The sequence below is a fragment of the Micropterus dolomieu genome, linkage group LG17 (assembly GCF_021292245.1).
Source record: "Micropterus dolomieu isolate WLL.071019.BEF.003 ecotype Adirondacks linkage group LG17, ASM2129224v1, whole genome shotgun sequence".
Lineage (NCBI taxonomy): Eukaryota > Metazoa > Chordata > Actinopteri > Centrarchiformes > Centrarchidae > Micropterus > Micropterus dolomieu.
Genome location: NC_060166.1, coordinates 4,244,627 through 4,271,859, shown reverse-complemented (window position 1 = coordinate 4,271,859; position 27,233 = coordinate 4,244,627). Strand labels below are relative to the sequence as shown.

The 27,233-nt window shown below is 39.7% G+C and overlaps 1 protein-coding gene across 1 annotated transcript in view; it reads right to left on the bottom strand.

The window, feature by feature from the left end:
* The window catches only part of LOC123986237 (unconventional myosin-XVIIIa-like), a 161,135-nt gene that overhangs the window by 5,797 nt on the left and 128,105 nt on the right, over positions 1–27,233 (bottom strand). Inside the window, 6 exon segments of the mRNA XM_046074387.1 lie at positions 9,494–9,538; positions 11,435–11,574; positions 11,748–11,933; positions 14,983–15,120; positions 19,103–19,186; positions 22,195–22,311. Of these exon segments, the coding sequence (XP_045930343.1) occupies positions 9,494–9,538; positions 11,435–11,574; positions 11,748–11,933; positions 14,983–15,120; positions 19,103–19,186; positions 22,195–22,311 (710 nt within the window).

The window sequence follows — 27,233 nt, the reverse complement described above, 5'->3', positions numbered from 1 at the left end:
ATAGTGGCTGTTCCAAGCAACAGAGAAAACAGGCATGCTGCTCAGTTCTAAGTGAGGCTACAGCCTGTTGACAAAAAGGCCCTAATTTTCTGATAAGGGATTTCATTGAAAAGCTACATATAGCCCCTTTAAACTGATGATGTGTTCAACACCTGCCAGGTACTTCAACAATTCATTATTTCAGTTCCATAATTTGGGGAACTTGTGAGACACAAATTTAGAAAAGAATATTCAAAATCAAAGAAGTAGTATAACACATCTGTATCTCTTTTTGGCAATCGAGTTACATTGTGGGTAAAGTTTTGACAAGAAAGGAGAATGCATGGAAAAACTGGTTCTCCTGCTCCAATTTGGATCCTTTTTTAAACTTTCCAGCTTTTTCAGAGCTAAAGAAGACATTGTACATCTTATGAACTGGGATAGTGGCATTCCAAAAACACACAAAAATCATTTCCTTTTGCTTGTGTGTTTAGGCAGCAACGCTTTTACTATATTAGAGCACCAGAAGAGCAGTAGTCTCATCCTTTCATAAAAGATAAACAATCAGCCCCTGCTGGTGTGTAGTGAAGGTACAACAATGAGTAAAAATATACAATGGACACTTTTCATCAAATCAGTACCTTGTACCTAGACATCAAATCCTTTTTAAGGATTTCCTTCTAACGTGTTTGAGAAACATATTAAGGCATTCTCCCCTGTGTTGGTGTTGTTTTGTTATGGGTTCCCTCCTGCTTACCTTGTACTTCAAGTATGGTTCGGTTCACCATTCATCATTAATTAGGGCCTTAAGCTGTGTGCCTACATTTCAACACTGCATTCAGAAAGTTATACAAAACGTGGTTTTAGAATGGGATTTTATGTACTGCCCTAGTGCCCTGGTGCCAACCCTACTGAAGTCACTGAGGGTTTGTGTTTTGTTTAGTTTTCGTTAAATGTCAGAATGCAGAGGTGGTATGACTGCTGCACACACCTCAGATACATAAAATAAACACATAAACCAACAGGTGGCCCAGTAACTCCCTCATAGTATGTTGCATATTCAAAACCTTACATGCTTGCGTTCCCTAAATTGTGCTGCATCTTGTGATACAGGCCACGCCCATTTCCTATCATTTTTTTTGCACAAAAACACGCAATGTGTGAAACCTATTTTTTCGAAGGTGAGTCCGATCTGCACGACACTTTGTATGTACAGTAGAATCTATGATCAAAATTTTTAAAATAATTTTCATAATCAAAAAAGTAAGACTTCAACTTCCTGTAGGTTGCATCAAAAAAAAGGGGGTGATGTCATATCTCTACATGGGTCTGTTTCAAAAAAGAAGTAAGCTCTCAATCTGATCCTGTAGTAATAGGTTTTAAACATCTCTATGGATCTTGGCTCAACAACATTCATTGGCTTTATTTCAGCTACTTCAGCAAATGTAGTAAATTTAAGTCAGTGAAATGCTGTTAAAACATATTCCGACTATCTGCAGCTGCACTATGATCCTGCTCACTCAGAAATAATAACATATGATCTCCAATATTTTAAGAACTATGTTCCATTAGTGTGACCAATCATAAGTGATAGAGGTAATTATTCATTGATCCTACATGTCTTAAAGGTTAAGTGTGTTATATTTAGGAGGATCTATTGACAGAAATGTAATATAACATACATAACTATGTTTTCAGTGGTGTATAAAGACCTTACATAATGAACAGTTATGTTTTTATTACCTTAGAATGACACATTTCTATCTACATACACCGAGGGTCCTCTTACATGGATGTTGCCGTGTTGCACTGCCATGTTTCTACAGTAGCCCAAACAGCTCTACCGAGCGACTTTCATCACTATACACAATAAGTTGAAAAAAAAAAAAAAAGGAGAAGCAGCAGCAGTAGTAGTAGTCGTCATCTGGTTTATTAGAAGTAAAAAAAGAAGTCAAATTTGGGCAAATGGAGGCCCACACGTATTACTTAGCACAAGAGCTGACAGAGCGTGTCGGCCATCATAGCTTCTCCTGAGTGCATGGAAAGGGAGGGATGAGCAGTGACTGATGGTGCATTCATGTGGTGTCGGAATGATCAGTTTTCTTTTTTCCTTCCTTAAATCGTTATTGCAAAAAGTGGAATAAAGTGTACATGGGACATAAAGAAGTATACAGATCAGTCTATATTATATAAAGATATTAAAAGAGGGCCATATGTTGACAGTTTTCACAGCCTTTTTGTTGTTGGATTTAGAAATGAAATTGATACAATGGAGAAAAAGTACAACATTAGGTTTTTTTTTTTACAGCTAAATTTACAATTGCCATTAGAATTAATACATTTATTATAAAGTACTTATTTTGGTTGAGGAGCAAGTGAATGCACAGTGAGCCATTTGTTGCAATTCACAACCCTCACCACTAGACCGAGATGGGGACTCAAGTTAGAGACTCGGACTCGAGTGCGACTTAAGTCGCACACACAGTGACTTCAGACTTGACTTGAGACTCGAGGCGCGGGACACGTGAACAATGTTTATTTTTTAGGACACGTCTGATGAGCTTGCCGTTATTCCCTCCCTCCGTTACCTGCCAACGTAACATATAGGCCTAACATCTGCTACGCGCAGCCGCACATGAGAGAGGACATCAAACACCGGCAGCTGCGATTAACGTAATCATTACGTCCCGCTGGCTGCCATCACGTTAATTATTGCCGTTGGCTGGAAAGACGTTACAGGTTATTGTTGATCATGTAGCCTAACATTACAGTTTTATTTAGTTATAACCTAACATTACATTGGTTTGAGAGTGTGCAGGGTGTGTTGACTTACAGTAGTTTAAGCTGTCAGTGATTGCATTGCACATTATGGTTGTGCTCTGTAAGTTAAAAACAGCTTACTGTTTATTGTTTTGAGAGTCTGGGGGATGTGTTGACTTACAGTGGTTTATAAGCTGTCATTAACTGCATTGCACATTACATGGTTGTGCTCTGTAAGTTAAAAACAGACAGATTTGTTGTTGATTATGCAACGTCACAGTTTTATTGACTTACAGTATTTAATAAGCTGTCATTAATTGCATTGCACATTACATGGTTGTGCTCTGTAAATGAAAAACAGGTTACAGTTACAGAATTCCTTATAGCCATGCAGTTTTATTAGCAACCTGGATTGAACGCAGCAGGTGATACAACATTCGTAATAACCACGAGAGACTTGAGACTTGACTTGGACTCTAGCATCTCTGCCACTAAAACTTACACACTGAACCTTTAAGCGTTCTGACTGGTACTAATTCAACTGAAATTACAGATTATGCGCAATAAACATTTAAATGGACTATACAGACTGAATCAATGAGGAAATGCGTGTCTGGCTCGACATGTGAAGACTGTGTCCCTTTAAAGGTGTGTGTGTAAGACTTACGGGGATATGCTACGCTAGATGCCACTAAAGCTAACACACTGCTCCTTTAACTGTGTACATCTCTGTGTGAGGGCAGCGGGACTTCAATAAAAATAAAATCTGTTACACTCCCTCTCACTTATTGCTGCTAATTTTTGTATCCTTTTGTATCCAGATTAAAAGTAACTGAGAAAATGTTCACTTTTATTTGTTTTTAAATCTATAAATGTTACCACAACCCATGATGATAGGTGGCAAAAACACCTATATTGAAAAACTATACTGTTTTGTTTTTTTATTGCACAGTAGAGTGGCAGAAAATGTCCTGATTTATTTTTCATCTGGTAATTACATTCATCGTCAGTCCTGCGCACACATGCGGTGATATGCATACACTCAGAATTTCACTTCTTGACAGAATGATTTGATACACAGTTGGGCACTGCACTGCTTTTCCTCTCAATTATCATTACATGTTCATAAACCACTGCAAGCACAGAGTAAAATAGAAGGCTTGTCATAGAATTTGACACGGATGAAAAGAGCGCAACACTCATTAAGTGCCGTCAAAGCCCAGTGCATGTGTGGCGTTGTGAAATTTAGTTGTTACAGCTTAATCGTCCTACAGAGACAGAGGGGTGGCTCAACATCTCTGCATCTGTTTCAGAAAGCCTCCCATCTTGTCAAGCAAGAGCGAGAAAAACATTATTTTCTCCAGCACATAGAGTTTAGAAAGGCCCAGCACAACCTTTAATTAAAATCATTAGCAGTCAGAGACAAAAGCTTCCGAGATTTCAAAGGGGAGATTTCACATAATGGCGTTCCCAGTGAGATCCAAATGCATAGCCAGCTTTAACTGAATACAATAACCTTGGACAGTAAAGCTGGGACTGCATTCACGCCAATGACAAGGAGGGAGGGATGGGAGGAAGGATGGGGGCGACAGACTTGTAAGCTGTAATTAGTTTTACAGAACATGCCTTTACTATTAGACAATCTGGGGATTTGCTGCTGCCTACTGTTATGATGACAGAGCCCCCAAGTGTCTTTGTTTCTGGCACCGAGAACCTGTCAGAAGAGACGGGATAAACATCACTCAGTGAGGAGAGAGGACGCTCTAACGTCATGTAGCAGAACCTAAACTGCAGACATGTTTCCTTATCTGACTAAGGATTTATGTGTTGCTTTTGGGAAGTCAACTCTTCCATACAGCCCTCTTAAATTACTCTTCCAACCTTTGTCTTCACTGGCAAAACGCTTTAAATATGGAAAATAGAGTGCAGGTTTTTTTCTTGCATCTTTTCACCTTAGTGCCACTGCTGACTTTCCTGAAACTGAAAAAAGACTTGTGATAGTTTGTAATACAGAAACTCTTTATCATGCAGCTCTCAGGTTCATTACATATGCTGGCTATCAGACACATCACTGCACCCTATACAGTATCGTAAACTGGCCATCACTTAGAACGCGCATGATGCTACACTGCTACATTTTCATTTAAAAGGCCATTCTTGGTCTTTTGTCTTCTTCTATCTGTTCAAAGTTTTCTCCCATGCAAAGAACATATAATTAAAATTCTGTTCCTGGACTGCTTTGCATGGTACCTAATATGAGGACCGAAGCAGGAAAGAGGAGTCTGTCTTACTACAGCCCTAGGTGTAGAAAGACACAGATTCTACCGTTTCTTTTTGAGACTGTTTTCATGTTGGGTTATTGGTCCCTGACTCCATGGTGGAGCCCCGTCTTTAAATGTAAATGCTCCGTATTTGTATAGCGCCTGTCTAGTCTTTTCGACCACTCAAAGCGCTTTTACACTACATCTGCATTCTAAGTGCTCAAACAGAAACTAACAATTCGGGGTTCAGTATCTTCCCCAAGGATACTTCGACATGCATCAGTTAATAATATCAGTGCTTTACCAATTTCAGATCACTCACTAATATTATTTGACATTTCTATCCCTAATTCATTTAGTATGGGGAAATTGGGGCATTAGACAAGGTTACCTCGTTATTTTAGCACTAGTGCTTTAAATTACCTTAACTTGAAACTAGCAGATGTGATGGATTCAGTTTTTAGCCAAGCCTTTTCGGTGGACTATCTCACAGACAACTTTAATGGTGTACTCCGGGATTTGTTGGAGTGGGTGGCTAAGCGACGACATAGAAGTGTCCTCCAAAAGAAATCATACACCTTGGCTAAATGAGGAGTTACCGATTCTCAGTAAGAGCTGCAGAAAAGTTGAATGTCAGTGGCGCCATACTAAGCTTGAAGTTTATTATCAGGGATGGCATGACATTCTGACCACCTATCAGTCTAAGATGGCTACTGCAAACGCAGCATTTTATTCTAATGTGATCATGAATAATAAGCATAATCCTAGACTTTTATTTGACACTGTTGATAGACTTGCACAGTCTCAGTAGCCAGTAAGTAGTACGAATTTGTCAGCACATGATTTTATGATGGATTTTTATGAGACAGTTGAGGACATCCAAACTAGGATTGATTGTTGGGGGATTAGACTGCGCTATCAAGGGACCATTTTCTATACGACGGGGCCACTCTGAGTTTGAACCGTATTCTTTGGGTGATTTAACTAAAATTGTTGTGACTGCAAGCGGTACCCATTGCTCTCTGGATCCCTTGCCTGCCTGGGCCAACATTGGGATTGTATGTTTTAGCCATTTTAAACCTTTCGCTCTCCACAGCAGTTTTACGGTTTGCTTCAAATCTGCGGTTGTTAAATCATTATTGAAGAAACCAAATCTGGAAATAAACTTGTTGCCAAATTTTAGACCTGTTTCTAATTTGGCCTTCTTATCGAAAGTCTTTGAGAAAGTGATCTCAAATCAGCTTTTAAAATATCTGTCATCTAATAATCTTTTGGAGCTGCTGCAGTCTGCTTTTCAGGCATTCTACTGAAACTGCACTCACAAAGGTGGTAAATGATCTGTTACTGGCTGCTGACTCAGACTTAACATCTATCCTCTTGTGGTTGGATCTTAGCACAGCTTTTAACACTGTGGAACACCGTATTCTTTTGGACAGACTCTAGAAATACTTCGGGATCTCTGGCCAGGTGCTTAAGTGGTTGAGATCTTACCTTTCAGAAAGTTCTCAATGTGTGTTTTACAATAACACATTTTCTGACTCTCAGCGCGGCGTTCCACAGGGTTCAGTCCTTGGTCCACTGTTGTTTTTGTTATACTTCGTTCGTTCTTTTGGGATGGCTTTTCACTGCTATGCTGTTGATTTACAAATACATATGCCAGTATGTATGCCAGTTATTGCAGGAAATGCATCTGATTCGGAAGTTACTGACCTGTTGCAGCACGTTTCCTGACTGGATCATCTAAATACATGCAGATAACTGCTGTGGTGGCCTCACTGCACTAACTCCCTGTTCAGGTTAGAGCAGATTTTAAGGTTCTGTTGCGAACATACAAAATAGTGAGCGGCCTTGCACCATTATATCTGTCTGATCTTGTGAATTATTTTGTGCCTACACAGTTGCTGCGCTCCAACAGGACAGGACTTCTGACTGTACCAAAGGAAGAAAACAGTTGGTGAGCGAGCCTTTCCGCACTCCAACAGTCTTCCAGCAGATATTAGACTGGCATGTTCAAATGAGATTTTTAAATCAAAGCTTAAGACCTACTTATTCACTTCTGCGTATGAGTCCTAAATGGTTGTTTATCTCTGACGTCTTTGTATAAGTGGTATTTGCTTTTAGTGTTTAAATTAGAAATTTTATTGTACTGTATTTTAAACGTTTTCTTTTTGTAAAGCACTTTGAGTGAAAGTGCTCTATAAATAAATTTATTATATTGTTATTATAGTATATTATTATTATTATTGGCAATATTAATAACTTTTCATATTTCTAAATATCTTTGCTACTTGCTAATAATCAAAACTGCCCTACCAGATCCCAACACCAAAATGTGTTTCTTAAATTGAATCAGTGAGTGTTTCCAACAACTACCCTCTATACAAATATATTCAAGAGGAAGTGAGAAGATTATATATCCTCCAGTGAAAAACTTTGACTTCATTACTCTCCAACACTTTCATATCTGTGTACAATTCCATCATACATTCAAAGCACACACAGAAATCTCTCAGGTCTATAGCCAAAACCACAATGGTGGGCATTATGTAATTGAGCGTTTCACACATGATGTCAACAACAATTTATGTCCTTGACCACCATACCATTAGTTAAGCCCTGCCGATAGCCTGGGGGAAGCAAACAAACACAGTGCTGAGGAGACATTAATTGTCTGTGACATTCTGCCGCCATTGGTTGTACTTCTCTGTTACACACTATTACATTCATCATTAGCTTTTATGGATTCTCCTGCTCTGCTTAGCTTTGCTCCTCTGTGTCGCCGGCTCTTATAGACGCTGCTGTTTATGCCTCCGATATATGAGACTGTTGACCCAGTGAAGTCCCTTTGGCTTTGGAGCACATACAGACATCTGCATCCTCTCCAAGAGCATCAACAAACAACTCCTCTCATCCACAGTGTCACATGAAAATGTAACACTGCTAATCTGTGTAAACCTGTGCTGCAGAACTGCACTGAGCAATGACTTCACACAACATTTAGCATCTAAATTGACCAATACTGACATTTTAAAGCTGTTTATTGTGTGACAGAAAGTAATTTTCTTTACTGATGCTGTACTGTAGAACAGCCTTAAAGTAAATATCAAGTTGGCAAAAACAAGATGACTTGTTACTTGAGCCATTTTGTTGGATATAAAACACTGCCAACATAAGTCAATTGATAGTTAAGCCAAAAGTGCTCCGGCATCAGATATATGCCTGTCAGAATTTGATGTATTTTAGAAAAGCTCAATACAAACAGTTACACTGTATTAATATTAATATATTTCAATGTATAGCTACATAATGTATATTTTATGAAAACAGAAAGCTGTGTATACCTTATCCAAACACCAGGAAAGACTAGCTTTTTCATTCATCTGTGGCAGTGCTCACAGCTCATTACCATCACTGCACTTTCCAGCTCTGTTTAATAATCATTTAAACAATCAGAAAACCAAACACTGGCAATGGACTGGAATGGCTGGGAGCCAGAGGTCAATGCTGTGTGTGTGCTACTTGCCTTGTGAGCAAGACTGCTTTTTGTAAAACATTTGAGAGTTCTGCATTATTAAGCAAGCGCAAGTCAAAGATTGACGAGGAACACACCCTTTTTCCTCCTGTCAGGAGGGCAGTCACCACCGAGCCCTGGCACATCAAGCCCTAGAGTGGGCCGATGAAATATTAAGAGGCCCCGGGGGAGCAAGGCTGACTTGTCGCTGACTGCTGTACAAACAACACAGCAGTGTTTGTAGACTAAGGCAAGGCGGTATATCCACAGCTGGATATACGCCTCAGCGGGTAAAGGAGAACTGTGAGGAAGATCTCTGCCTCCAGGGGGATGACCAGAGACATCATGACACTTTCATTTTAAAGCTTTGCAAAGTGTTTAACGGTACAGGGAATCTGAGGAGGGAGGCTTGTTTCATGCTGAGGCTGAAGGAACATATTGTCAGTGGTATTCATGCATCTCAGCATGTGAGGGCATGCAATGAAGAGTGGAGTAAAATGTTATGAGGGAATCTCTGAGCACTGTTGATGATGCATTATCCCCAAGCCTTCACACATCAAAGTAAAATCCCCTCTTGGATTTTCTATGTCTCTGCCTCTTCCAGGAGGCATTTCTTCCAGTTTGAATTGTTGAACATGTGTGGATCACGAACTGAGCCACCGCTCTTTGATTTTGAGGTTCTGACACCTATAGCTGATGTCTTAAAATGGAAATTATCACAGGAATCAGAGAAATCACCAAACATTCCATCTATCTTTTCTATTTTTCCTGGCAGGGGGGATTTTTCCTTTAAAGTTCAGCTCTTTTCTATAGCCAGAAGTGATGGACTAACTGGACTGGAACTAAACCCAGAGAAAAACTCTGGGGTTTCTCTCTCCACTATCAACTTCTGAACTAAATGTTCAAAGACTGTAGAATGTTGCATCATTTCCAGTGTTGCAAAACAAAAGACACACACACCCACAAAAAACAAGTTCCTCACGTTTTGTTCTGTCTTTTCTGATACTTTGTCACCATGTCTTGTAAACTGGTCGTGATGATGATGGATGGAGGGACAGACACAAAAGAAAAGAACAAAAGACAATAACACATGAAAACAAGAATCAAGTCAAAAATACAAATAAAAATACATTAAATGTGAATTCTGTTATGGCAGATGCTGTGATAACCCAGTTTTGGTTTTCTTTTTGGCAAACTAACTGTATTGTACACATCATGTTTTTAGGGGCATTGACTCAGCACGCCACCTCATCCTGGTCTTGTGTCTTGCATACAGAGTGGAGAAGAAGGCATCCCAGAGCTTTGTTTAATAACTCACAGAGCTGCTTACTGCTGCTGTAGGGAAAAGAACTTTCACCTTGTCGTTGGCAGGACCGTACAGAAAAATCTGTAAGGCTCAGCAGGCATCTCAGAAAGTATATACATTTTCTTACAAGGAGCCCCAACAAGAGTACAGGACTTTTTACTGGGTGTGAACTGAGTCAAAAAGAACTACCATCTCTGTGGAGACTTCTACATGTTAGAATTATATATAGATATAGATAGATGTAATTGCTGTCTGTAGAAGTTGAGTCTTGATCCTGACGAGGAAAGGCATTATAGATGTAATAAATGACCAGAAGATTCTATATCAGGAGGGCTTTGATTGGCTTGTCGACATTATCATAGGTCACATGAGGAAGCCTTGAGAGGCAATTGAGAAAAATACAATTCTGGTGACCCAACCTATGTCTGATCTAAATTGTTATCTTTCCTGTGTTTGATTTACGAACAGGTTGAAAAAATGTTTTAGCCAGGATAATCTTTCTAAGTTCCTTAATTTTCTGTGAAAATGAGTGAAAAGAACAGATTTGGCAGGTGAAACACATTTTTTTTGTCACGATCACTGTTCTAGGTGTTTACTGTTAATTCTGTGAAGTGCTGTATAAATATAATTTAATTGAAAATTAATTGATTTGTTGTAATACTCATTCCTGCGACAAGATGCTGACGTGCACCACTACCCTGTGTTCTAAATAGGACTAAAAGCATCCATATTTTCTGCCAAGTGAGTGTGAGTGAATGAATCAGAGTTGTGATTTTTCCCGAATTCCAGATTTTCGACCAGAAAATGTGACACACGAATCCAGCAGATCCATCAAAAAAAAAAAAAGAAAAAATTACATTCTGGTTCCTATCTCGTTTTTTGGGGGGTGGGGTGCATTTTCTTCTTCTTTTTCTTATTATCATCATTATTATCCATCTTAGGTTAATTAAAGTAGTCTAACTTGCAGGCATGATCTCAATCATGACTGGACTAAATAGTCACGTGACACACGCAGTTGGAAGACAATAAAATAGGTTTATGATATAATATTTATAAAATATCAGCCTACAGCTTACACTAAATTTAAATAAGTGCTTTCGACATATACTTTACTTGGGCGTTTCCCAGGTATATTAGCACCTGCCAAAGTATATTTGATAACCTATTTTAGCATTTTTCAGAGAAACAGAGAGAGAGATGTAATCTGGTATTACGTGACAAGATGCGGACATGGTGGACGTCACATTACGGAGTCACAGTGAACGCACCAGCGCAAATGTCACTCAGTAACACGTTGGTTTAGATCATGCGGCGCAACTGCTGAGACTTTTTTAAACGCAACAAAAGGAATTTGATGATACAGAAATTGAGGTTGGTGAAGTAGAGGTTAGAAAGGCATTGTTTGGTGGCCACATCAGAGGCATCACAAACTAAATTTAATGCAGCGAATGGCAAGTTGCTGCTGTGGTTAATGCAGTGAGTTCATCAGTGGTCAGATCTAAAGGTGGAGGCAAAAAAATTTAATTGCATCCCACCTTCAGCAAGGCCACACCGAGCTGTCACTGCTGGAAACCCGAATGGCCTCTGTACTTGGGGAAACAAGTTGTTTTTGGGTACCTGTTGATAAGGTCTTCGTTGTCATCACTCTCCATCTCGTCCTCTATGGCTGCCTGGAGGTCACCAATCCTTTTGAAGGCTAGCTTGAGGTCTGCCTGCAGGCTCTGATTAGCAGCCTCTAAGCTCTCAATGTCCATTTCCTGGTCAATGGGACAAGAGACAGCAGAACAAAGGTCAACCAGTTCAATGTTGCTGATTTATTGTTGATGGATGGTAAGTTGGCTCTACTAAAATGTCACGAGTGTCTGACTGTACCGTTTGCTCATTGATAATTGTTAGCAAGTTGTCTTACTTCCGTCTGTCACATTCTTACCAGCTCGTGTTTTTTGCGGCTGGCCTCGGCTTCCTTTTTGGCCAGCTCACCCATCTCCTCTTTGATGTCGCGGATCTGTCTCTGTAGACGTTTGTTCTGCTCCTTCTCTCGATTCTCGCTGCTGCTGCGCTGGTCTCGTTCCTCCGTCAGCTTCTCCACATTCTCCTTTATACGAGCTACAAGGGTCTGCGCAGAAATAAAGACAGAAGGGTCAACTATATGGTCACAGTGACACTATACACAGAACACAACCTGAATAAAACAGTGGAGGAACATTCAAATGTAGATGCTTCGTGCACCAGTTGTCCCTGAATGGTTTGGTGAGTTTGAAAATGATTTGAATAAAATGCTACGGCCTATTAAAGATTTTGGACCATCGTGTAAGACTCTCCACCATCACCAAACACATAATATAAACTTTTATCTTCAGATCTAGAGATTTATTGTTGTTTTTTTCCTTTAATTTGGCAACCATCTGGATATATCAACCATCTGTATTATACAACTACTGTATGAGCGATCATGTAGAGCAGGCTAGACACATAAATATTACTGCGTGAAAAACACGGCACCCTCTTTCATTTGACTGAGGCCAGTCAGTCAACGCTGTGGGGGCGCCAACACAGCTCTGGCAAAAAGAAGTGGAACCTGGCCCTTTATCGGTCTGCAACTACACATCTTCCGGCAAGATGCTGAGATGGCCAATCAAATACGTGCTAGCACACAGTTGTGGTAGAGAACTGCTGTCTCCAACAAAGTCTGCTAGATGACTAGACATTTTGCTAAATTTCTATTTCTAATAGCTTATTTAGCTATTTTAATTCTACTTCATTATCCACCTTGCTTTAGTGTTTACTCACTAGTTGAATCTGCCCACCTTGCTTTTCCTGTCAGTTCTCTTGTCCTCACACACACACACCTCGGATCTTGTACCGCAAACACAACTGCCCACCCCCCCTTCCTGTCTCTCTCTCTCTGTCTGCTCTGCTGACTTTCTCCATCAGCAGTACATTTTATTAAGTCACCAAAAAGACACAGAACTCATCATCTGGATTTTTCCCTCCGCGATTTTGTTCTGTACAGCAGCAGGTGAACCGCATGTGGAGGAGGCTTGTTAAGAACATAGCCTACGTGAACCAACGTGATAGCAAGTAGGGTACTGTGATACAATACCTTGAAAAATATCAATGTTTGATACCATTTTCAATACAACGGGGAAAAATTGACACATCCATGATTAAATTACTGAATTTAATTACTAAATTATCTAATCAACTTTTTTGTTGATTTGCTGAAATTAGGTGAAGTTAATGGTACTGGTTTGTTAAGCAGAACAACATCAGTTAATGTACTTCTTTTGGGCCGACAACAGGACAACTAGCATGTCAGTCCTGCAGGTACTTTGCTCAGTTGGTTTTGTTGGCACCTTTAGTTAGCACTACTTTGTAGCATCTGTTGCATATGGGTTTGCTTGTATCCTTTGCCAGCATCCAATCACAAGTGATGAGTACTAGGGTTAGGGCACAGCACAGCACAGCAGGGCGTGACTTGTTGAAACTATAACAGGAAAAGCAATTACGCGAATCAACCGGAGCAATTGAGAGGAGAAGATGGCACTGTGAGTGAAAGGAGGCGGGGCTAGGTGGGCACTGCAGCGGTATGTGTCAACTCGCTGTCGGGGAGAAGAGATTGTGAAAAAGCGCATTTTCACTATCAAAACTGCAGAAAATGTGTATTAAAACCGATCAAAACATTCAGAAATGATACGTCTCAAAAAATTTATATTTTTGACAACACTAGTAATGAGTGAAATCTGCAGTGTTCAATGCTGCTTTACCTGGTCCGTGCTTGTAATATATACCCTGTGTGGCTGTTAATATTAATATACCTGGGCAATCGTTAATGTACCTGGGCAGCCGTTAATTAAATTACATTTAAATTTATTTAAACAGCGCTAATTCACAACAAAAGTTTTCTCATTGCTCTTTTCATATAGAGCAGGACCGTACTCTTTGTGATATTATTTAAAGAGATCCAACAATTTAATATACCCGGGCAGGTCGTTAATGGACCTGGGCGGTTGTTAAAATACCTGAGAGTGAATTGAGCTATTTTACTGGATATGGACATGCTGCTGTGAAGTTTGCAGATGACACAACCATCATCAGCTGGATTCTCTCTCTGCCCCACCACCTCCCCATCACCGCCCAGTCTACACAGAGTCATCAGCTTCATCATTTCATCAGCCTATCAGCAGAGTCATCAGCTTCATCATTTCATCAGCCTATCAGCAGAGTCATTAGCCATCACCACTACCAGTGTCTGGACTCCATGGGGGGATTAAACATGCTGCTGCTCATGGCTGATGCCTCATGATTACAAGTGCGTAAGACTTTCTGTCAAGACTTAATTATCACATATCATCTGTTGTAATAAACAATTATCTATACTTTGTTCAATTGTCTCTTCTGATTGAAAGGCCTGTTGGTCCAGTAATATGGACAGTAACAGTAACAGGAGTGTAACACAGAACCCAGTCAGAAACCAATGTGAACTGCTACTGTAGCTAAGTAGCTTATTGTATCAATAATGCTTTGGAATAGCGCAGTGGACTTTAATGGCATCTATATCAGTCTTCAGCAGTGTTTTAACAGGTGACTCCTATATAGGTCTTCTAACTCAGTAAGTCTGTATTCAGTCTATGCATCAATGCCAGCACACTTTATCAAGTGAGTGAGCTCCTGCATTAGCCACCGGCGCTGTCCATATCTCACATACTGAGTGGGTGTTGACTGTGCCTCCTCACATCTGTATTGATTGAGTTCTTCTACCTCCAGCTTTGATGAGCTTTACTACTCCTGCAACCTGAAATATTTACACACTGCAGATTTTAATGCTGGCGAGAAGCCATAAAAAGCCAACCAAAAGGCAGGAGGAGTCTAATCCTTGGGTATATTTTCTAAATTCTGCACAATCCACCACAGGCAAGAAATCTGTTTTTTAAAATCACATTTAATAAATAAATATATTTTTTTTTTACTTTGGAGGGCAAGGAGCAGAGGGAATGTGCCTTGCGGTGGGCACACTGCACAGCAAGTAATTATTAAACTGAACCTGTAAAAATGAGCGGCCATTTTATCAGTAGGAGAGAGAGGATTTCAGTTTCTCCCTGGGAGCATGCAGATGGTAATTTTTATTCTTCCCCCACCAGCACTCCTCCACTCGTAGCTCTCACCTCTAGACGTTTGACCTGGGTCTTCTCAAACTCTAACTTGGTCTCCAGCTCACGGATCTTGGCCTCCTGCCGGCTGACGAAGGACTTCTCCACCATGGACTGCTCCTGAAACTCTAGCTGGCTCTGGAGGGCTTGCATCTAAGAAACAAAGATACACACATTTATGTCACTATACTAGCTGTAGTAAAATCAAATCTTTTTTGTCTCAATTCAAAGCTTCTCTTTTCACACACACACTCCATGTGAAGTGCTGCAAGGTTCTGTCCTGTGTACATTACTCTTCAGTTTTTATATTTTATGACGGTTATCATTTGTAAACACTGTAGATGATCACTATGCAGACGACACCCAGCTCTACATAACAGTTGATCCTTATGACGTGAGCACCCTTTATTCCCTTAAAATAATTTTTTTCCATGACCAAAAGTTCCTAAATTAAATTAAATGTAATCTAATCAGGACTCAACAGATATCATAGCTTTTGGTCCAAAAGACAAAAATATCCATACAATTTACAACACTCTCTCAGTCCATTACAGTACAATAGTCTTTAGAATTTCATTCCTGTCAATTCGGTTGTTGATGTTTTCAGTTGTAAAGGATCCTTCTCTGTCTGAACCAAGTTGAGTTTGGTTGCATTAAAAACCTTAGCCTCTTAGGTCACAATGGTACAAGGTAGAGAATTAGAAGTATTTAGAATATTGCATATTTGAAGCTTTCTCTAGATCTAGCATGTCAGGTTATGAACATGTAAACGCCAAATAACCTGCCTATGCAAAACCACCACAAGACAGTACAGCAATCTGGGACATGGTGAAATGTCCATGTTTATCACTACTAACTATTTGTTGCTGATTAACACTGTATCAACCTGCTAACACTTACAGAATTTTTGTAGCCAAATATCTGCCTTGCTTTTCGGTTTCCTGCATGTTCGTTTATGTTTTGTCTTTCTTTTTGCTTCTGTTTGATGTTGGTCTTCTTGTTATAAAACTTCAAATTATATACAGTATATAAATAAAACAGTCCCTATCCACCACATAATTCTGTGTAGCACCTCCTGTTACAGGGTGGGTTGCCAGATACGGTTGATGAGCACCAGTGGTGAAAAGAAACCAAGAACAAATACTCCATAATTGTACTTTACTTGAGTATTTTTAGTTGTTGCAACTTTTTACTTTCACCTTGCTACATTTATAAGCCAAATAACAACTTTTTACTCCGTTACATTCTGCATGAGACATTGATACATCGTTATGCAGTGGACCTGATTGGAGCAGCAATGAAAAACAAATGTGAAACTGATAAAGCCGACTCTGCGCTAATCAGCTGATGGTATACTGGTATACACAGTGATAGTAATCAAGTCACTCTCGCGCAGTGCCGAAGACCCCGCTTCACTCATGTCAAAGGTGAAAGTGAGTGTTAATGTTTACTTTTTAACTTTGATCAGAGGATAAAGAGGGACTATCCTTCTGGGCAGAGGAGACAAAAAACTCAATGGAACCGCAGTCAGGTAAACATGTGTTCTCTGCTCTTAAAGTCTGATGTCAGCAAATAAAAGTAATGGACCGTGACTACACAATGTTAAAGTGAAATATAAGTATAAACAATTTATTACATTGAACAAAGCCAGACGGCCACGGCGTTTAAAAAACTGTAGCTCAGAAAAGATGACCACGTTGCGTGTGGAAATGCATTCATATGCGTGCGCACAAAATGACACTTGAGCATTCCAGCAAGACACATCTGTCCAGACAGGATGGGATGGCACTCCTCATACATCATTTAAAAACAAGATAGTGATTATCCATCTCTCAGTCAAGGTTTAGTTACAACTTTAGACTAACGCAAGATGGGAAGCAGTGGATTCACATTGACTATTGAAAATTAAAATGCTGACTAGCGGGATAGACTGGGCTATACGGATGCACATTTCAAATGGTGTTTTTATTTGAAAATGTATTGAAGGAAACCTGGAAGAGCCAGTTTGAATGGGCCTGATGCAGCTGATAACATTAATATATAGAAAATGCTGGATAATCAGCCAGTACAAGAACAGACTTCAGCCAGTCAGCCAGTACAAGCACAGCCGATCCACATCCAGCCTCAGCCTGTATGAGCACAGACCCAGTCCAGACGGCTTTAGCAGGTCACACAGACCCAAGTGAAACACAGGCAGCCTCAGCCAGTGCTGAAGTTAACATCTTTGTGGATTTGTGGTGAGACTTCTGTATGGGCTTTTGTGTTCAGTCACTTAGTTTTGGTTTCCACCTCCTTGTCTCATCCTAACATACACAAAGAGCCCAAACAGGGTTCTGTGTCTGAAGGAGATACTACCACACCAGCAGAGCAATAACTCAGGCTAATCCTCTCCACAGTATAGAAAGTATCCACTTGTCCTCTACCAACTCAGTTTTCCTTATTGTGATCGACAGTAACTTATAATGCTGTATATAAACCTGTCTTGAGTGAATTTTTAGCAACAGTAAATTTAACAGTAAATTTTTTACTTTTACTTGAGTAGGTTTATACTGGATGACTTTTACTTTTACTTGAGTAACATTTTTCATGTGGTATCTGTACTTTTACGTAAGTATGAGAATTGAGTACTTCCACCACTGATGAGCACGCGTTGTGGTTTAGGTCTCTGTACAACCACGATGGTACCAAACCTGGGAAGCTGAGTTTTGTAGAGAATAGCTTGAGGTTTAATAAACTAAGATATACTAAGGTATAATAAAAAGTTGGTTTGAGTGTGTTCATGTTTCTTTAGCTTTAAAGACGTTGCAGGAGTGTCTCTTGCTCCCAGTGGAAATAACTGCCCTGAAACTGAGATCTTGGATGGTATCATTGTAAGGAAGACTGCAGGGCTTGGGACAGATAGACAACATATCCCTTGTGTCGGTTGAGGATGGGACACTACTCCCCCCCCCCCCCCCCCCCCCCCCCCTCCCCTCTCCGGTTGGGTTTGATTTGTCAGGTACAGCTGTGTCTGATGGAGAAAAAGATTCATGCAGCAGCAGTCCTTATGGGGATGACAGCCCTAGCATGTTCAGCATTATTGCTTGTCTGAGTTGGGAAACCAAGCTGGCAATCTGTGTCACATACTGCCAGCGCCAATCCTGCTTGAATGACACATCAATTACATCAAGGGTTGTATTTGTCAAGAGACCAAAGGCAAAGGAAATGGGCTGGGGCAGTACTGCACATTCATGCAAGTTTGTAAATGGGACTCTTTACTAGCCACTGCGGCATAGGAAACTCTACGTATCTGTGTCAGGGGAGGGGGATGGCCTGCATTATGAGACTGAAACTGTCATACTGTTGTCATACGTTTACATTTCTAATCTAATCGATCAATTTGCCCATCTCAATTTCCAAACCAACATATTCAGATTGTTTCGTCCAGTCCAAGATGCTAAAATATTTTGTTTCTGTCATAAAAACAAAGAAAAGTGGCAAATCCTCAAATCAAAATACACAAGTACACAATAACACACGTACATAAATTGCATACCATAAATAAAGTGGTTACTGTTCTTCAACATTTTTAAATTACTGTCATGATCCTGGTTTGGAACGATAACTCTTTGGAGTTACAGTAAGTATCAAAAAAAGCCAGAACTAGTCTCAGTGATCCTGAACCAGACTGACACAAACGTGGTACAATGAAAGATAATTTCTCTTTTAATGTTCTGTCATTTATGCACAAAATGAGCCACTGTATTTTTATAAATATCTTTAAATAGTTTATAGGTTTTTAGTTCAACAGGTTTGATATCCTATTTCTACTTTTTTGGCTTAAAACTGAACTATGTGTTCTCAAAACCTCTCAGCCTTCATTTTATTCCACATCACTTACAGTGGAAGAGCACTAGATATCTTAATGACACATTCAAACAGTATGAATGATTATGGCATCCAATAACTCGTCATTGTACATATTGGCATATTTAAGAAGGACTGAAAAAATTGTGACCCTTGAAATGTGTCCTCATCATCTCCTCTTGATCCTCTCTCTGCAGACTAAGAGCACAGGCATTCCCTCTTAAAACAGAACTATGTGGCTGTCCCTGTCACATTAGTGATATGATAAGAGAAGAAAGCCAGCATCTACCTTCTCCTGAACCTCCTGCTTCTCTTTGAGGGCCTCCTCCAGCTGGGCTTGGAGGTCACTGATCTGAGCCAGGTTCTGGGCCGACTGAAAAACACAGGAAAGAAGCAAAGTCAATGAGCAATATGATACTGTAGGTGGATAACCTTCTTTTATTCTGTCTGATAGAAGAATGAATAAGGATTTCATATCAACAAGTACATCCTCATTATATAGAGTGCAGAGTATACAAAAACCTAGAAACCAAAATCTATATCCAAATCAAATGCCAAACAATGAAAATATACCAGGCAGATCCAGTGAAACATGACGACATTACAGTGACATTGCTGAGACAAATAAATCAACTGGAAACATTTTTTGTCTGGTGAAAGCATATCAATAAATCTCAATTCAATGTAACCTGTGTGAAATATTTGAGATGAGTGCTTTTTTTTCTCCACAGTAGATGAAGCACTCTGCTACAGCAAGTCCCATCGGGAATTCAGCTGCTTCAATTTAGACAAGAAGGATGGATTCATTTGGAGCCAGTGGAGGCAGATCACTCATCATTCCATCAGTGCGGGAAAGGAAGAGCTTTTACTCCACTTTCATTTCCACTTGCTGCTCATCTGCATATACATCTACTAATGGGAGCTGTGTGCTTGCCAAATACCTCCGCTTTTCAAAAATGACCCAATTGGCAGGGATGGATGGTGTTAAAACGATGTAATGTAAAGCTTGATCCAGAGATTTTATCTTTTGCAAATGAACTTGGGATTGCTTTTTGACATAATATGATCGTACACATGACATGATACGTGGAACATGTAGGCTAGACTGTGTGTGTGTGTGTGTGTGTGTGTGTGTGTAGTGGCAATGTTGACATATCAGCTTGCTGATATATTAGGCACATTTTGCTTTTTTTATTAAAAGGCATACACCAGGCAGTCAATGTCATCCATCTGTTTTATGATGGATGATTCAGTTTTATTGTTGACATACAATATTAGCTGCAGAATTAATCAGTACTGCACTGGTTCTGCAGTGTTTCCCATACATAGGCTTTCCTTGGGTGGGCCGCCCAAGTAGATTAACAGCCGCTCAAGTAAATTTGGCGACCCATTTTAAAATCTTTCTTGATTGCAGCGCTGCACATAGCATAGTCGCTCCGCACATCCTCTCACTGGTCGCTGTCTCTCTCTCTCGCAAACACGGACAACAGACCCATCTGTGAATTTAACTGGTTAGTATCATAAACACCTCTGCACAAATCTGTCCGACACAACGCTGTCAATGTCGGTCACCCATCTTCAAAACAGTTATTAGCAAGCATGTAAGGAGCCTAGCTAATAAGGAGAGCTATGTTAACTTTGGAAAACAGCTGTCGAATAAATCGTATAACTGGTAGTCTACAGGTGCGTTTGAGATAACTGGCTGACTTTCGCCGACTTGATAGGGGAATAAAAACAGCACTATCAAGTCACCTGCGGTAGACTGCGTGAGCTTACTGTGAGTTTACAACAATGATCAGGCCTTGCTCCCACGAGGTGTAGTGACGTGACACCTCACAGGAGGTAACGCTCTGCTATACTGAGAAAATAGGTGGATGCAAATTTCGGTAGGTAGACTACAATATCTGTTTTGCCGAATTATACAATTAATTTAAAGTCCTTTTAGGACACTTTGCTGTTTGAACGAGGTTAACGCCACATGTTTTTGCTGAATCTCAAGAAATGGTACTTCTACTAAAAGTAATAATATATTAACGATTCTTAACGTTCATAAAATATATACTGATCATTTATCACTATTGATGAACCCCACAAAGAATAGTATAGTGTTTAAAAGCAGAACATAACACCTGTGACAGTCGACTGCCCCTGCCGCCAATCTGTGGGAAACACCGGGTTGTGTATGGGAATCCCTTAAAGGTTTTTGACCTCTAGTAGCACTATGGATGCGTTTTTCTATGAGTGTGTCCCCATTTAGTTAATCTCGTTGAATGTGCACGAGGACACGCAGGCACGCGTGGGTGATGCGACATACAGTCCCATTGATTTCATACATCTACAGGCGGCGGTAACATACCATGATATGCTTCAATGTGATTCAGAGTTTCGATGTTCTATAGTGTGCTTTTCCATCTCAACAAAATTATATTATGTAATAACATATACAGTGCTTCAATACATTTTTATATGATCATTTATAACAGAGTGGCTGTAATGTCACCATTTCCCATATCAAAATATTCAGCTCAGTTAGGACATTCTGGTTTCTCAGATGTTTGATAACTTTCATACTTTCCAAAATATTCAAGGTTTTCCAGGAAATTTTAGACTTCCATATTACCTGAGACCAGAACTTACAGCAGGGAGGCAGAAAGGTGGACATCTCAAATTGCTCACTTGGACACATTTTGACATTAGACACTTAACTGAACGTTGTGCAAATCAACGTATTTGGATGACTCGCCCCTGCCCTACACACAGCTGATTGAGATGAGCTAATTAGTGCAGTTTGACACACAGTTCATTCTAAGTCCCAGCAGGCATAACACACACACACACACACACACACACACACACACACACACAGTGTAATTTCCAAGATAGTAACCTTATCATAAAACTAAAGATGAGCCAGTTTTCAAAATAAAAGGTCACTGTATGTTAACAGGATGGATGTAGTTTTCCCAAAATAAAAGATAGATATTTTAAGCTAAAAAAAACATTAAAATGTTAAAACATGCTCTTTAATGCCATTTATGGTTGTATACCATTGTGCACCATTTATACTTTTTCAAATATTGTGCTTTTTTCAACAGTTTATTGCAATCGAAGTGAAAATGCCTTTCGCCTGATGTCAGCTGGGATTGGCTCAATCCCTCCTGTACACAGAATAAGTGGTTGACGATGAGTGAGTGAGAAGTGAAAACCATTGCCAATATAACAATTTAGCTTCCAGCTTTTCTAGAAATGTATTTTAGCTCTTGTTTCTTTAGGTAATTAGCTATTAGTTAGCTATTTATTTAACCTTCCTGCTTTTCAGAAGTGATTTCTTAACAGACTCCATATTTGTGTGTGAAACAGCCAGAGAGGAGAAAAGTAGACCTGGGCGACAGCAGCCTTGTGTTTCTTCATCAGCTCGTTCAGGTCCTCCTGGTCCTCCTCCATCCTCGACTGCAGGTCATTCTTCTCTCTCTGCAGACGACTCAGCTGCTCCTCGAGCTGATGGACAGAAAGCAAATCAAAGAGATTTGTAAATAGAACAACCCAGCTGTGTTTTCAATGGCAGACAAAATTAGACACAAGATGGCAGCTGGTTCATCTAAACCAAAATATCTATATTTACAGACAGGGAAAAAAACTGAAATTCATCAAACAGGATCTGTGCTTCACACAGGGTCAAGCTCTCTAAACATTTTGCTCAGTGAGTCAAATGTTCTTGTACTGTTGCACAATTACGATTTCTGAAGCAGGCAGTTACTCATAGGTTGCTTTTTCTTAATAAAATTTATATTTTAAATTTAAGAGGTGAGACACCAATCTTGGTCATATGTCTATGGTGAAGTAACATCCATCTATTATGGATAACTGTTAAAGAAGCATGAGACATACATTAATAATAATGCACATTTTAGGAAAATTAACTGGGTAACTTTGAAAAAAGGATCCCTAATATAAAATAAGGAGAGTGATAACATACAACATAAAAATCCAGTTTTAACAAGATATGATGATTTTGTGTAATAATGGGAACGTTTCAAACAAGATCAAAAGATACATTGTTTCAAAATTTAAAAATATAATGGTATGTAATTACTGACAATTAAAATGTTATAAGATAAATCTTGGCATAAAATTAAATAATCTCAATAAATAAAATAAAAATTCTCATTTTAAGTAGAATCTTTATAGATTTTATTTATTTTTATTTTTTTAAAAAGGGATTCCACCAAAACTCTATGTAATGGTCACAAAATATCCTCTTGAATTGCTAAATTAAGCTCTTGAATTATTTAATTCATTCTTTCAAATTAATAATTGTATGCATGAATTCAATAGCACAATTTAAATATTTTGGTACGCACATCATGTTTTGGGCACTGTAATACAATAATATGTGATTGAGAATTAGAAGTGATATATAAAGATGGACTACACAGCCCCCCTCTGGTCACAGGGCCCAGCAGCTAGCAGAGACTTCCTTGTACCTGTGGCTGAGGGGATGGTCTGTGCTGAAGTAATCCTACTTCTGTAATGACTGGGATAATATACACAAGAGGGAGAGGCGTTGGTGGTGCAAGGCTATGGATTAATAAATGATGACTAATGTGACTATGTGAAAAGGCTAATGAATACATTTGCACAAAGTGAGTGGATGAGGAGTCAGGGACAGGCAGAGCTGACAGGCAGTGTCACATCCATCTTATTGAGAAACCGTCCAAACAGGATGTAGAATTAACCTGAATCACTGAATCAAAAGACAGCTTCAAAGTATGAATTTGGATTATGAGGGTAAGATTTATTTATTCTTTATCTATTTATATGAATACCACCCACTGCTGAGATGTACCAAGGTGTAGTTCAGTAACTAAAAATATCCAAATGGAATCTGGGGCAAATTCATTTACATATCACACTTTCCTTTTTTAGATTCACCAGCTTTGAACGCAGCTCCAGCTCTGCAGCTTGGGGAAAATATTGTGATGGACGTTAGAAAAAACCTGACAGTCGGTAGCATCAAACTTTCATTTAGCACATTTAACAGTAGACCGTCAGTGCAATCTGAAGCCAATTATGTGGCTTTTTCTCTCAGATTGCCGTGGCTCTCTGTGGAAAAATAAAGCTGTTGAAAAAATGCAAGACATATTCCTCCAAACACTGCAATTACCGCGACAGAACGACAGGAGAATGGCAAAAACTGTGGACCATCAGAGGGGAATGTATTTTATCTTTGATGGATTGCAATGTATGATGTGGCTGAAGGCTGCATAACAAAACAAAAACATTTATGCACCATTTCTGTCATCAGTTCTCACAGCCTTTTACTTTCCCAGCAGGCTGGATGTGTGCTACAGAGGTCGTCCTCAAAGACATGATTTCAAAACAAACAGCTGGTGATACATCTCTGCAATATTCCTTTTCCACCTTCTACTAGGTTTGGGTATTGTTTAAATTTTATCAATTCCAACTCTTCTTATCGAATCCGCTTCTTATTGAATCTCGGTTCTGAACCCCTTCACCACAGATCTCATCAGCACTTGGTGACCTTCATCCTCTTCCTCCTAGCCCATCTTCCTCTTCATGGCTAAAGTGAAGGAAGTCTCTGCCCTAGAGGGGCGTCAGTGAGGACTCGTCTTTGTAGAAATCATTCGTTTCCCTTCAGTAAAAAGGTGAACGTCAGCTCACATGTTTTGTACCTGACTGTTACTGTTAGCTGTATCTGAGAGCGCGACACATTGAACATGGCGTGTTCCTTCAGATTCACGCCGTGTTGAAGTAAATGCTTTGTCATGATGGAGCTGCTTCCTCCCTCGCACTAAACCTCCTTACTGCAGGTGTTGCATTTCGCTGTGTCGTTCTCTTTTTCAGTGAAGCTAAGCCAAACTTTGGAGCATTTGCTGCAGTCCGCCATGGTCCAGGAATGGAAACAGAAGGACTCTCTTCTTCATGTTTTGTTGACGTACTGCCTAACAATTGATGTTAGTGATGTTAGGCATAGCAGGTCCTGGCAGATAAGGGACAATTTTATGGACTGTAAAAACTGTTGAAAAAGACTTGAAACTAGCCGCAAGAGCTGCAAAACAACTGCAGGATGTTGAGTTTCTAATGCAATTTATTTGTTTTAATTTTTTAAATAGCCTACTAATGTTTTTGCACTCACCATTATTGTCGGGCCCTGCATCTGCTTTCCAAGGTCTTCTGAATTGAAATACTGGAATACTTCTCTAAACATCTCCAAACAACCATGATATACAACCAAAATGATAGTTGAGATGAATCGTCCATTGCTCGTGAAATGTGGGCCCAAACAAATGTTAACAAATAGAGGACCAAAAGCTGCTTGGCTTTATTGGACAGTGGGTGGACAACTAGTTTCTAATCCTCACTTAAAGGTTCCCTGTGATGATTTTGACCTCTAGTAGCCCTATAGAGCTGTTGTTTTGATGAGTGGGTCCTCGATTTTAACATTTCTTTGTTTATAAGGAATCTCCACAGGGCCCCCTTAGTCAATTGTTGCAGCGCAACTGATGCTACTTGTGCTGATAAACAGAGAGGCCTCTATTTGGTGCCATACAGCGTTTTGGGCTGCTAGAATAAGCAGCAGCGGTTTGTGCAAAGCCAGCCACTGAAACGGCGGAGCTAATTAAAAATCATGAGCTGTGTTGTCCTTCTGCGAACCATCTCAGCTACTGATATCATAAACCTCATTAGAGTATAACATACCTTTACTAAGATCCCTGATCCTTTCAAACAAACTATTATTTACCTCCAACACGCACTCCTTCTGCTTTAATTTTTTTGTTGCATTTAAGAGGCTTATGCAGGTTTCGTTCAATCAGTGGAAAATATTAAAAAGTCAGGTAGACGCAAAGCTTTCAACCAACCAATGAAGCTAACGTTAATTTGCCAGCTAGTTAGATCTGATCAAATCTGCCAAACAGAATAAATATACAAGCTGCTTTGGTCTACCACTGTATGAAATCAAGGATGTGTGCAGTGCCAGACTGAAAAGTGTAGCAGATGAGAAAAGGAATATGATAGGCAGACACAAAAGTCAAGGGGATGTTGATAGAAAAATTTGGATTTGCCAACTAGATATCAATTGTTTATTGTTTTCCCTTACCTTATTATGTAAATGTAATAAATACATTTAAAATAGCATTTGAAATTAATTGATTATAACTGTAGTTGAGGTCTTGAAGTCTATAATGATTATGGTGGCACACTCCTGACTTCATAATGCTGCTCATTAGTTCACTATTATTAAGACCATTGACCAGAAGATCACTGGTATCCATCTACAAAGCATCAGTGATATCTGTGAGATGAGGTGCCTGAGGATACTAAAAGACAGTACCCACCCAGCCACAGCCCGTTCACCCTGCTGCTTTCTCAGGAAGAGATCCAGAAGTATCTGCTGTGCCACCAGACTACAGAGCAGCTTCTTCCCTCAGGCTGAGACTCCTCAACTCCACCTCATCCTCTGCACTCCACCATAAATAAATGAACTTTCTGTTATTTTAGATTTGCACATTACCACTACTAATATACTGTATATATTGTCTTTATTCTTTTCTATTCTAATTTTTAATATTTGTATATATGTTCTGTGTGCAGGGTGACGGGAGCTAATTTTCAATAAATAAATGCTATAGTGAATGGTTTTGATTGGATTAATCGTGTTATGTCATATTTATCACTTATCACTTTATTATGGGGCGGCTGTGGCTCAGGAGGTAGAGCGGGTTGGCCGTTAATCGGAAGGTCGGCGGTTCAATCCCTGGCTCCCCCTGGTTGCGTGTCGAAGTGTCCTTGGGCAAGATACTGAACCCCGAATTGCCCCTGTCGGCTGTTCCGCCAGTGTATGAGTGAGTGTGAATGTTAGTTTCCGTTTGAGCACTTAGGCTCAGTGTATGAATGTGTGTGACTGGTGAATGCAGATGTAGTGTAAAAGCGCTTTGAGTGGTTGAAAAGTCTAGAAAGGCGCTATACAAGTACGGAGCATTTACATTTGCATTTACATATTTAACTGCAAACATTTTTGATTTTGTTGCATACTGCTTTGGCAACTTTGTTTAATGAAACATTCAGACTGAACTGAACTGATCTAGACAGAAGAAAGAGAAGTGTGTGTTTTTGCAGGGAAACAAGATCCTAACTCAGAAAACTGGATAATATGGTAAAAGAAACAGAAAAGATAGAACAGAAGGAGTAATAGGAGGACAGAGGATGAGCTCTGAGGGAACAGGTGTGTCCTCCAACCCCTATCTCTGGCTAAAGGCAATCATTTGACATATCTTCTGCTACCCTGCTACTACCACAGATGGTGCAGCCTTATAAAAGCCTCAAAAATGACCTATGTGTTCACCACTGATGATCATTTCCAAATGTTGTGACTACTTTAGCTTTTTCCTAAAAAGGGT